Here is a 13164-nt window from a genome sequence, read left to right as displayed (position 1 = left end):
TATCATACCGTATTTCAGGAGTGTCCCCACCCCCCATACAGAATAACAATCCTAACCTCCCTCAGCACACTAACCACCTGCTCTCACCCCTCCCCCACCCCCTCTGTGTTTCCGTGAGCTAGCCTGGCAGCCCCTGCCCATGGCACCTAGCATCCTACCCCCCACTGATTCCCCTTCCGCCCTCCCCCCGTTCACACACGACCTTGATGCAAACAACAATATCAACAATCTAGGACAGAGGGGAAAAAAAACAAAGAAACAAACAGATCCAAATGCACTCACCCACGACCATCCCCTCAAAACAGCCCTGAGTGCAGCCAACAATAGAAAAAATGCCCCAATGAAGGTTCCCCCCCCAAATCCCCCCCCCCCCCCAGGGAGTCGAGTACGTTACAGCCATAACATTCACATACAAAAAAACCCAAACAACCCCCCAAGGGGAAAAACAAAAAGGGGGGGAAACACCCCTAACCCCCTGGCAAGGGAGATGGGGAGAACCAACCTCCCCAAACACCACCTCCAAAGTTCAATATCCTCCTCCTGCCAGTCCATTGTCTCTCATAAACTCCATTGCTTCCTCCGGTGTTCAAAAATAATATTCCCGACCATTGTAGGTCACCCAGAGGCGTACAGCATCTGAACTTCACCCTCTTCTTGAAGAGGACAGCCTTCACTCTGTTAAAGCCCGCTCTCCTCTTGGCCAGCTCCGCAGCAAGGTCCTGGTACGCCCAAAGCTCGTTGTCCTCCCAGGTACATTGCCTCATCTGCCTGGCCCACCTCAGGATCCGTTCATTATCAAGGAACCAGAGCAACCGCACCACCATCGCCCTCGGTGACTCGTTACCATGCTGCTTCCTTATCAGCACACTGTGCGCTCAATCCACCTCCAAGGGCCTTTCGAAGACCTGCTCCTCCAGCATTTTGGCTACATAAGAGCCAGCGTCCACTCCCTCAATGCCCTCTGGCAACCCCACAATTCTCCGATTCTGTCTCCAGGAGCGGTTCTTCAGATCTTCCATCTTGTCCTGAAGCCTCTTCTGGGTATCTCTCATCACCCCCATCTCTACCGCCAAAGAAGCAAGCTGCTCCTCATGCTCCCCCACCATCTCTTCCATCTTCTTGATCGACTGGCTTTGAGTCTCCAACCTCTGCTCCACGTGGTCGATCCCCGCCTTAAGCGGGTCCACTGTCTTCGCCAGAGACTCCTTTCTCTGCTGGGTGAACTTCTCATTCACGAAGTCCGTCAGATGCTCCACAGAACATTGAGATGGTAGGGCCAACCCCTTGCTCTTCGCCATCTTTCCCTGTGACGCAGGAAAAGTTTCTTGCTCCAACAACTCTTCGCCTAAAACGACTTCTGGTCCACAAATCCATCCACCAGTGGAATAAATTCTTCCTCCACCACTCCTGCACCTTTTTTCCATCAAAACATCCACCCGTTAATCGGGGGGGGGGGGGGTCCAAAAATAGCGCCACAAGCGGAAGTTGCCAAATGTGCGACCGCTCACATCATGGCTTCCACCGGAAGTCCGACTACATCTCCCCTTTGTGTTTTAGTGAGTTTGGGTAAGGGAAGAACATAATTAAAATATTTAGATTGATATGATATCCAATGTATCGACAGGATCACATCGGCCTGAATTTCATGCTCCCCTGCTGGCAGTTTTTTGGGAATTGGTGGCGGGGAGACAAAGGGAGTGTGAAATAGCACAGATGGGCCTCCACTGGTTTCCTGCTCACCTCGACCACGCAGCAATTTTATGAGTCCTTAGAACGGCCGATTATTGGAGCAGATGTAGGCTATTTTCAATCCTTTGTGCCATTCAGTAAGATCGTGGCTGACTGATCTGGTTGAAGTCTCAACTTCACTTTCCTGCTGCCCCTCCATTGCCCTTGAATCCCTTGTCTATCAAAAATCTGTCTTAACTCCATCTTGAATACATTCAGTGTCCAAGCCGCCATGGCTTTCTGGAAAGGAAATTTCACATACTAAATACCCTGTGAGCGAGAGAGAATTTCCCCTCACCTCTGCCTCATCCAGGTTGGCCAGTGGATCTTTAAGGCGGGACTTCCTCCCAAGTGAGGGGTTTTAAATTATGTGCTAGGGTCCAGAGCATCCAAGTCATACCCCAACCCGCCAACCAGAATTCGGGGTTTATTAATTGAGTCTAAAAATTCCTTGAGGGCAAAACTAAAATAGTAACTTATTAGCATGATTTAGTGACTTCTTTCCGATAAATTCTTAAGATGCTGCTTGTACCCTTAAGCACATTTTAGGTGCTGAAAAATTGTTTGGAACTCTAACTCACACAATATAGGGATACCCTTGCTATGCAGAGGGATTTATTGTAGCATGGTACCAAGTAATAAAGTTTAAAGTTGGGTTTACAAGGATCTATTTTGATATAATGGAAGTAGAACAGCAAAGCATCAGTGCTTATTGCAGCTGCCTATTTTGAAAAACCAAACCCAATAAAATTTGCCCCACAGAAATAGTTCAAATGTCCTACATTTTATAACTGCCTTTCCGTGTACGGGCTTTGTTTCATGGTCAAGATCTGAAGGCTTACATGCCAGTGGAATATTTCATAAAATGCAGATGCATTTTTACTTGTCACTCTTCATAAGTACTGGGGAGATCAAAGCTTCACAGTGTGCTCAGTCACTTTTTACTATCTTCCAGCAAAGGGATGCCATCCAGCAAATGAACAGGCTGTTAGCGGACCTAAAAGAATAGCTTGGCAGGACAGTGGATGTAGCCAGCAGGCAAGAAAGCAGCTTAGTTACATTTGGCCTGCTTGCAACTGATTGTAGCTCTTGCCGCCGGCAGCCAGCATCCTGTTTACAATTTAGATCTGAATCCCTGCGGGAGCTGTGGGCCTCTAGCCAAATTGGGAATGCCTGGCATAGACATTCAGAGCTCTTTAAGCAGCAGGTGACAGACAAACTGATGGCAGATGTTCATCACTTGTGTAGCTTAAAAGCATTATGCAGCAGAGAGATTGCTAAATGTGGGTGTTTGGGTAGGGGGGCTGTCTTTGGGAGTAAATATTTTTATTCTGTAAAATTAAGTGTTAATTATTTGGAAAATATTTTGGAAATTAGTTGCAAAACATAATTTCAGAATCATATTTTATTGCATTCTTCGTTACACGTGTGTTTCGTTTTCAAAGTTCTTTTCTTTAAATATTTCCTAATCTACCTCACTAAATATGATATGGGCCTCCAAAGAGTAAACTGCTGCAGTAGAGGCATATAAGAGGTTTACATTACTCGGGTAGGATGACCAGCAGAATTGTACTTTTTATTAAAAAAAAAACAACAGGTTGAATATTCTAATCTTCAATTTATTTAGAATTAAAATCACAAGTATAGATAATTGGTTGTTTATTATTTGAGGTGTTGTTCTCCTTTATGAGAATTCCTAAATTTTTATTTTACCTTTCTACCCTAACCTTCGCTATTGACCTTTTTCTGTTGTTAATAGTTCTTTCAAACCTTCAGAAATTCCAAACCTAGGGACTATTATAGCATTGAGCATTTGTCTTGTGTTGAATGTATGACCATTTCAAGATCAAAATCAAAGAATGTAACTTTGGACCAAATATGAAAGCTAACTTATATAATGCCCATTTTTTTAGAGATTAATTTTATTTTTACTGCTAATCTGGAATTATCAGAAATTAATCACCGATTTATGTCTGCTATGCTGTTCTGGTTAGTTTGTGTGTGTTGACTGTGGACAGCTGTGTTTCATGGGAATGATGGATGAATGCCATTGTGAAGTTGCTTGGGGCTGGTTATCGGTGCTGTGTAAAATCAGACTTGTGTTCAGGCAACTCTCAGGATCCTGAAACAAAATTAAAGACACCGCGAACACTTAAAGGGAAGGTGGTGGGTCGTGTGAAGTGGAAAATAATAGCTTTTTGATATTGAAAAATACTTTGGGAAAGGTAGAGTTATGCAAGGTTTTCAATGATTCAAGGCAGGAGAGTCAAAAGATTTATTATGTTGCAGGCTAAAATATTCTGTTGATATTTTATAAAATACACACGTAAAGGGAATTTCTTAAATGAGTACCGAGAGCATCTAAAAAGAGAGTCTGCTGGGAACACTTGGGGGGGGGGGGGGGCTCGCATGGGATCGGATACCCTCCAGCTGCATGCCCTTTAGGCAAGGTGGTGTCCTGGCATTGGTGCCGCCTGGCACTGCCAAGGTGCCTGGGTGGCACTGCCAGTTGGCATGGACGCTGCCAGGTTGGCACTGCCAAGCTGCCATTTTTTGCGCGCACCAACAGGCCAGAGGTGCCCTGCATGGGTGTTTGGGGGGGGGCACAGGAACCCTCCTATAGTGCGATTGGGCTGTCATGGATCGCTTCAGGAGCCTCTGAGCTTCCCACAAAACGGGGCTATGTGCGGCCTCAGCTGCCCAGTCCCCGCTGAGGCCCCTTATACAACGTGAGTCGCTTTGTATAGCCATGTGTTTCCTGGCGAGCCCAGAAAACCCGCAGCTAAATATGCTCGCAATAGGACTTTGTTCCCAATTAGTTGAATCGAGCCCCAAGTGTCATTGGATAGCGGTGGGGAACACACCGGCAGAGCCGGCGGGAAACTCCTGTAAAACCCGCCACAAATTAACTTAGAAATTTTTCCATTGAATTCCGCACAAAGTTTCAAGAGATGGTTTCGGCAACAGTGCCTGTTTTAACAAATTGAATTTAAAAGCAAATTTATAAACAGTACTTGTAATGTTTATGGAGGTGGGAAACATTTAATTGGCCAGTACTGATGAGTTAAAGGGAAATAGCTTGGAAAAGTAACTATTCTGATCATTCAGTTCTTCTAGTAACACAGAGTTGAAATGACAAGTGCGCTGAAGCACCCTAGGTTAATAACTGTTATTAATTCAGCTCATTCACAATGTCAATCTCCATAATCCCTTTTCAGCCAATTATGCATAGTCACCCATTCAGTCTATGGCAAAAATGTATTTACACATCAACTTAATTAATTAAAGCAAAGTATGATCATTAATCATAATTATTTTTTGAAAATATTATTCTGAGAAATAATTTTGACTTTCATTTTTTTATGTAATGGATTTCACTATGTCCAGGTAAGGATGGTGCACAGTCCAGCAATGTAAGCAGATCTGCAGTGGCACTGGAATATGTTACTCAGATTTTGTTGTCTTAAAAGGTGAACTGTTGATCATTTGGGCAATTGTTATGTCTCCTGCTAGTCCTTTTTAGGTAAATTCATTCAGTAGTTGCCGAACAATTTGCATACCTGCCCTCACCCGTCAACCCTACTCCTGCTCTTATTTCTTATGTTCTTATGACCCCCAACCGTCTACTTCATCAACGTAACCGAGATGACTAAGCAAGTGCGCAAAAGCAACTCGTGGATTACTGTGCCTCTGATTTTTTTTCTTCCTAATTCTTGGTATGCTGGTTCTCAAAAGCAAATTAATAAACTGAATTTGTCCGAGTTCAGATCATCAGTGCTGAAAAAAATTCGAAATGTGGACTAAACCGGTGAGAAACTCCCCAGGGCCCAAAAAAGTGACTACGGGCGCAACACAATGGCCATCCTGCGCCTGAAACGCAGCTCGCCGTGGTGCAGCATGGCCAGTAAAAGCCGGGAGACCCCATTCCCGGGATCTATCAGGCTCGCAAAGCGTCTGATCCAGCTGAATTTGTGAATGTAGCAGTGTTGATGAGATTGCATATCTAACACTAACCTTTCCCTGTATTTTGTTAAAGAAGGGAACTGTTCCCCATTATCCATCAGATATGTGATGTCGAAGCTGACATTCTGTAGTTTGATTGGGTTTTACTTGAGTCTAATCTGGCTTGTGTGTTGGATTTCGGCCTTCAGTTGTGCAACATAGCAGGTGTGTTAATTATCCTGACGGTTAAGGAATAGCAAAGTTTTGAAGCAGTAAGGCTGTCTAATCTATAGGTTTCTATTAGCAAAAGTCCAGTAACATTTTTCTGGTTTATTCATAGGCTCACCATTCCTTGCCCATGAAGATTCTGTCCTGGGGGGAGTCATAGTTCTCCGTTGCTGCAGATGTTCACTAGAATCCGAGTCATCATTGAATACTCGAGCACTCCTAGGTAAGCAGTATAGCTGGAATGTTGATCTCTGCTGCAACAGGGGGGCCATCTAATTATAGGGACCATGACATGCATCATAAAAGCTCACCATAGGAATCGGGAAAGAGACCTGAGAAGACTATCCTCAGCTCTCTCACTCTTACCTGGAGGTCCTGCAGGATCTGAGGGACTGCAGTGAGGTGAGCTCTCCCAAGGATGTGAGGAAGAGGACAATCTATCCACCCAAGTAGGCAAGGATGGAAATCACCAAGAAATTAAGCAGCAGGAGTATGATCTCTCCAACCTGAACTCAGTCCAATAAAAGGATCTCTGACCTCAAGGGGGTATGACATGACATTTGAGAGTTATAACACTTTCATATGCTACGTTTCACACTGAATTGTCCAGCATTCTCCTGCACAGCACTCTTCAGGACAACCCATGTTACAGCTTCACTCATTTTACACCCTGCAGGCGCATAACGTACCTATATGAACAGCCAATACTCACTCTCCACATGCCTATAGTCCACCCACACCCATGTCTCACTGTGATCCTTCACAAGTGGTGCCCTCCTCTGCATACAAGCCATCATGAGCATGTGTGCCTCTCTGCTTTTTCTCCTGACAGAAGAAAGCACACAACTTGGCGAGAGGCAGAGACCAAGGATGTGGGGTGATTCCTTCCATTGACAAGTCATATCGGCCATTGGCAAAGCGTGCCCACCTGCTACACTGTGAAGGAGTCTTGTTCTGTGAAGGCTATAAATGGCAGCAGTGACCTGCCATGAGAACCTGAACCTCCTGTGGCAGGAAAGCGCATATGTTGTAAAAACTGATCCTCGGCGTGTTGAGCATCCTTCCTCCTTTCAGTTGGATCTTGGTGTCCATCCCATCAGCCCTCTGGGGTAGCGTACGACTGAGAAAAATGCAGCTGGTTCTGAGGGTGTCACTGGCAAGTCCACCATTTCTTGTCCAGAAAGCAGTTAAGAGTCGACCACATTGCTGTGGACCTGGAGTCACATGTAGGCCAGATCAGCTAAGGGCAGCAGATTTAATCCCCTAAAGGGTATTAATGAACCAGCTGGGTTATGATGACCATCAATGGTGAGCATTACTTAATGTACTTAATTTAGTTAAACTAGCCTGGAATTCCAGATTATTTTAATTGAATTTAAATTCCATGGTGGGATTTGAACCCTATTTCCAGAATATTAACCTGGGCCTCTGGATTACCAGTCCAGGGGCATTGCCACTATGCCACCATCTCCCTCTGGTGTGGTGTGGATTATGCTCTTGACCCTCAACAGAGGTGGATATGGAACTGAATAAGCTGCTCCCAGGCCATGCTGAAGGCTGGCAGCAGCGTAGTGCTGGTAAGTGAAACACTAATAATAATAATTTTTATTAGTGTCACCATTAGCTTACATTAACACTGCAATGAAGTTACTGTGAAAATCCCTTAGTCGCTACATTCCGGCGCCTGTTCGGGTACACAGAGGGAGAATTCAGAATGTTCATTTCACCTAACAAGCCAGCCTTTCGGGACTTGTGGGAGGAAACCGGACGGAGCACCTGGAGGAAACCCATGCAGACAGCGTGCAGACTGACCCAAACCGGGAATCGAACCCGGGTCCCTGGTGCTGTGAAGTAACAGTGTTACCCACTGCTACCGTGCCCACTAGCCAGGTGAAATGTCTTAGCATAAATTGGCAATCTCCTGTCACACAGTGAAAAAATTATCAGAAGTGCTTTGAACAGCCTCCTCTCCGTGACGATGGCTGGAACTATCTCATCAAATCCGTCCCAGCTTGTCGGTTTCACGAAGAAGCTCTTTACGCGATGTGTTCGCCTTAGTTACCCTGGCGAGTTGCTGACAGGTCGGGAAACCGATTCCATGGCTGGGAAGTCCAGTTTCCATAATTAGCTTCTTAACAATTTCAACAGTTACTAAATTACTTAGCCCACATGGTGGGGAATTCCCCACTCTCCTTCAATCAGTTTCTGGGACTTTTCCTGTTTGTTCACAAACTAGCCTCCAACAGCCTTGGAAATTGTGCCCTACATTTTTTTTTATTATTCATTTACTGGATGTGGGCATCGCTGGTTAGGCTAGCATTTAGTTCCCATCCCTAGTTGCCCTTCAGAAGGTGGTGGTGAGTCGCCTTCTTGAACCGCTACAGTCCTTGAGCTACAGCAATGTGCTGTTAGGGAGGGTGTTCCAGGATGTTGCCCAGCAACTGAAGAAACGGCAATATATTTCCAAGTCAGGGTGGTGAGTGATTTGGAGGAGACCTCCAGGTATTTGCAGCTCTTGTACTTCCAGATTATCGTGGTCGTGGGATTGGAAGGTGCTGTCTAAGGAACCTTGGTGAGTTACTGCAGTGTACCTTGTCATTAGACACAAGGCTGCCACTGTTTGTTGGTGGTGGAGGGTTTGAATGTTTGTGGAAGGGGGAGCAATCAAGTGAGCTGCTTTGTCCTGGATGGTGTCGAGCTTCTAGAGTATTGTTGGAGCTGCTCTCATCCAGGCAAGTGGAGAGTATTCCATTGCAATCTTGACTTGTGTCTTGTAGATGGTGGACAGGATTTTGGGGGGGGTCAGGAGGTGAGTTACTCGCCGTACGATTCCAAGCATTTGAGCTGCCCGGGTAGCCACGGTATTAATATGGCTAGTCCAGTTCAGTTTCTGATCAGTGGTAACCCCCAGGATGTTGATTGTGGGGATTTAGAGATGGCAATGCCATTGAATGTCATGGGGTGCTGGTTAGATCCTCTCTTGTAGGAGATGACCATTGCCTGGCACTTGTGGCGTGAATGTAACTTGCCGCTTGTCAGCCCAAGCCTGGATATTGTCCAGGTCTTGCTGTATTTGGACATGGACTGCTTCATTATCTGAGGAGTCGCGAATGGTGCTGAACATTGAGCAGGCATCCGCAAACATCCCCACTTCTGACCTTATGATGGAAGGGAGGTCATTTAAAAAAAAAAAAAAAAAAATGTTTTATTAAAGTTTTTCCAATGAGCGTTTTTACATAACAAAAATAGAAATACAGATAGTAATAAAAAATAACAATAAACATAGCCTAAAGCTTACAATGAAACTACTTATACAACAGAATTTTTTTTAAAAACAGAACAAGGTGGGTTTTGTCTCCATGCCCAACTCACATTGTATGAACAGTAACCCCCCCCCCCCCCAGGATGCTGCTGCTGCTGACACTTATTGCTCCCCTAGAAAGTCAAGGAAAGGTTGCCACCGCCGGGAGAACCCCATCAAGGACCCTCTCAAGACTAACTTTATTCGCTCCAGGTTGAGGAACCCCGCCATGTCGCTAACCCAGGTCTCCACACTCTGGGGTTTCGAGTCCCTCCACATTAACAGAATCCGTCTCCGGGCTACCAGGGAGGCAAAGGCCAGTACCTCGGCCTCTTTCGCTTCCTGCACTCACGGATCCTCCGCCACCCCAAATATCGCTACTGCTGGGCTCGTCTTCACCCGAGCGTCCAAAACCCTAGACATCACCCTTGCAAACCCCTGCCAGAATCCTTTAAGCGCCGGGCATGCCCAAAAAATATGGGCATGATTCGCCGGACTCCCTGCACACCTCGGGCACCTGTCCTCCACCCCAAAAAACCTACTCATTCTTGCCGCCATTATATGCGCCCGATGCACCACCTTAAACTGGATTAATCCGAGCCTAGCACATGATGAGGGCACCCTGCCCAGGGCATCGGCCCACAGGCCCTCATCCAGCTCCTCCTCCCACTTATCCATCAACTCCCCCACTGAGGCTTCCTCTACCTCCCGCAGCTCCTGATATATGTCCGACACCTTCCCCTCCCCTCCCCTACCCAGACGCCAGACACCACCCTATCCTGGATCCTACATGGGGGCAGCTGCGGGAATGTCCCCACCTGTTTTCTAAGGAAGTCCCGAACCTGAAGGTACCTGAACGCATTCCCCGGGGGCAGGCCGAACCTCTCCTCCAGCGCCTGCATGCTGGGGAAAACCGTGTCTATAAACAGGTCCCCCATCCTCCTAATACCTGCCCTATACCAGCCTTGGTATCCCCTATCCAACCTACCCGGAGCAAATCTGTGGTTATTCCATATCGGGGTTCACTCCGAGGCCCCCTCCTCTCCCCTGTGTCTCCTCCACTGCCCCCAGATCCTCCGTGGCGCCGTCACCACCGAACTATTGGCGTATCACGCCGGCGAGAATGGCAGCGGAGCCGTCACAAGTGCCCCTAGACTGGTGCCTCTACACGACGCCGCCCCATCATCCATTTCCCGATCATGGCCACATTGGCCGCCCAGTAATAACTGCAGACGTTCGGCAGAGCCAGTCCGTCCCCCCCGGGCTACGCTCCAAGAATACCCTTTTGACTCGTGGGGTTTTATTCACCCGCACAAATCCCGTCACAATCCTATTCACCCGCTTAAAGAAGGACTTTGGGATGAAAATAGGGAGGCACTGAAATACAAAGAGGAACCTGGGGAGAACCGTCATTTTCACAGTCTGCACCCGTCCTGCCAAGGAAAGCGGGAGCATATCCCACCTTTTAAACTCTCCCTCCGTCTGCTCCACTCGCCGGGTTAAGTTGAGCCTGTGCAGTCCATCCCAGTTCCTGGCCACTTGTATCCCCAAGTACTGAAAGGTCCTCTCCACTATCCTGAGCAGGAGCTCCCTCAGTCTCTCCTCCTGGCCCCTACCGTGGACCACGAACAGCTCACTCTTCCCCATGTTCAACTTATACCTCGAGAACCTCCTGAAGTCTCCCAGGATCCACATGACCTCCCCCATTCCCTCTAACGGGTCCGAAATATACAACAGCAGGTCATCCGCGTAGATGGAGACCCGGTGCTCCTCCCCTCTGTGTACCAGCCCCCTCCAATCCCCTGAAGTCTTGAGCGCAATAGCCAACAGCTCAATTGCCAAGGGCAAACCGCAACGGGGACAGGGGACACCCCTGTCTCGTCCCCCGGTGCAGCCTGAAATATTCCGACCTTATCCGGTTTGTGGACACACTCGCTACAGGGGCTTGATACAGCAGCTTGACCCACCCTATAAATCCCTCCCCAAATCCAAACTTGCCTAGCGCCTCCCACAGATACTCCCACTCCATCCTGTCAAAGGCCTTCTCCGCGTCCATTGCAGCCACCCCCCGCCCCGAGGGCATCATGATAATATTCAGGCGCCTCCTCACATTCGCGTTCAGCTGCCTGCCCTTAACAAAACCCGTCTGGTCCTCCCCAATCACTCCCGGGACACAGTCCTCTATTCTGGTGGCCAGAATTTTTGCCAACAGCTTGGCATCCACATTCAGGAGCGATATCGGCCTGTCGGGCCCACACTGAAACGGATCCTTCTCCTTCTTCTACAGGATAAGCGAGATCAATGCCTGCGACATTGTCGGAGGGAGGATCCCTTTCTCCTTTGCCTCACTGAAGGTCCTCATCAGGAGCGGGCTCAGCAGCTCCGAGAACTTCTTATAAAATTCTATTGGGAAGCCGTTCAGGGCCTTGCTCGTCTGCATGCCTGCCAGCCTCCTGACTCCCTCCTCCAACCCAATCGGGGCCCCCAGTCCCTCCACCCGCTCTGCTTCCACTCTTGGGAACCTTAACCGGTCCATCAACCACCTCATCCCTTTCCCCTCCCCGGGGGGTTCCGACTCGTATAACCTCCCGGAACACTTCATTGACCCTCTCTGGGCTCAGCACCATGTTGCCTTCCCTATCCCTATCTCGCACTCCCCCAATCTCTCTGGCCGCCTCCCTCCTGTGCAGCTGGTGCGCCATTCTCCCCATACTCATAAACTGCCCCCTTCGCTTTCCTCAGCTGCGCATCCGCCTTCCCCGTGGACAGCAAGTCAAACTCCGCCTGTAATTTCCGGCGCTCGTTCAACAGCCTCCCCTCTGGGGCCTCTGCGTACCTCCTATCTATCCTGAGTATCTCTCCCACCAGTCTCTCTCTCTCCGTCCTCTCCTTCGTCTCTCCATGGGACCTAATGGAGATTAACTCTCCCCCAATGACCGCCTTCAGAGCTTCCCAAACCACTGCCACCGTCAATTCTCCTGTGTCATTCGCTCCCACATAATTCTCAATACTCCTCCTTATCTGCCCGCACACCTCTTCGTCCGCTAGCAGCCCCACGTCCAGTCGCCAGAGAGGGCACTGACCCCGATCCGCCCCCAGTCGCAGGTCCACCCAGTGCGGGGCATGTTCCGAGACCGCAATGGCCGAGTATTCTACCCCTCCAACCTCTGATTAACGCCCTACTCAATACAAGTCTATTCGCGAATAGACTTTATGGACATGGGAGAAAAAGGAAAACTCCTTCGTCCTTGGCCGCGTAAACCTCCAGGGGCTCACTCCCCCCCCCCCCCCCCCCCCCCCCAATTTGGCCCATGAACTCCCACAAGGCCCTGGCCGCCGCCGGCCTCTTTCCTGTTCTGGACTTGGAACGATCCAAGCTTGGATCCAAGACCGTATTAAAGTCCCCTCCCATAATCAGGTGACTTGTCTCCAAGTCCGGGATCCTACCCAACACGCGCCTCATAAAGTCCTCATCGTCCTCATCGTCCAAGTTCGGGGCATATACATTCACTAACACCACCCGGGCCCCCTGCAGCTTGCCACTCACCATTATATACCTAACCCCCTTGTCCGCCACGATGCTCCCCACCTCAAATGCCACTCGTTTACTGACCAAAATGGCCACTCCTCTGGTCTTTGAGTCTAACCCCTAGTGAAACACCTGTCTCCATCCCACCCCCCATCCTTTCCTTAGCCTCGCCTGGTCCGCGAGCTTTAAGTGCGTCTCTTGCAACATGGCCACGTCCGCCTTCAACCCCTTCAAATGCGAGAACACGCGGGACTGCTTGACTGGCCCATTCAGGCCCCTCACGCTCTATGTGATCAGCCTGGTCGGGGGGTTAACCCCCCCCCCCCCCATCCCGCCGACTAGCCATCTCCCTTTTTTGGCCAACCGCGTGCCCCCGCCTCCCTCCTCCAGCTCTCCCCCCGGCGGCCCCCCCGCCTGACTCTCCATCCATACCCCT

At 48.8% G+C, this 13164-nt stretch overlaps 1 protein-coding gene across 7 annotated transcripts in view; it reads left to right on the top strand.

Annotated features, from left to right (window-relative positions):
- tasp1 (taspase, threonine aspartase, 1) overlaps window positions 1-13164 on the top strand; it is a 147127-nt gene that overhangs the window by 99992 nt on the left and 33971 nt on the right. For all 7 annotated transcript variants that reach the window (XR_011947000.1, XR_011946999.1, XR_011947001.1 and 4 more), the window contains one exon: window positions 6011-6121. Coding sequence is in view for 4 of the 7 variants with exons in the window: in XM_072506482.1 (XP_072362583.1) it covers window positions 6011-6121 (111 nt within the window). In the remaining 3 variants the exon portion in view is untranslated. The remainder of the gene's footprint in view (window positions 1-6010; window positions 6122-13164) is intronic.

The sequence above is a fragment of the Scyliorhinus torazame genome, chromosome 1 (assembly GCF_047496885.1).
Source record: "Scyliorhinus torazame isolate Kashiwa2021f chromosome 1, sScyTor2.1, whole genome shotgun sequence".
Taxonomy (NCBI): domain Eukaryota; kingdom Metazoa; phylum Chordata; class Chondrichthyes; order Carcharhiniformes; family Scyliorhinidae; genus Scyliorhinus; species Scyliorhinus torazame.
The sequence above is the reverse complement of the archived record's forward strand: the minus strand, read 5'-3'. Positions and strand labels throughout refer to the sequence as shown.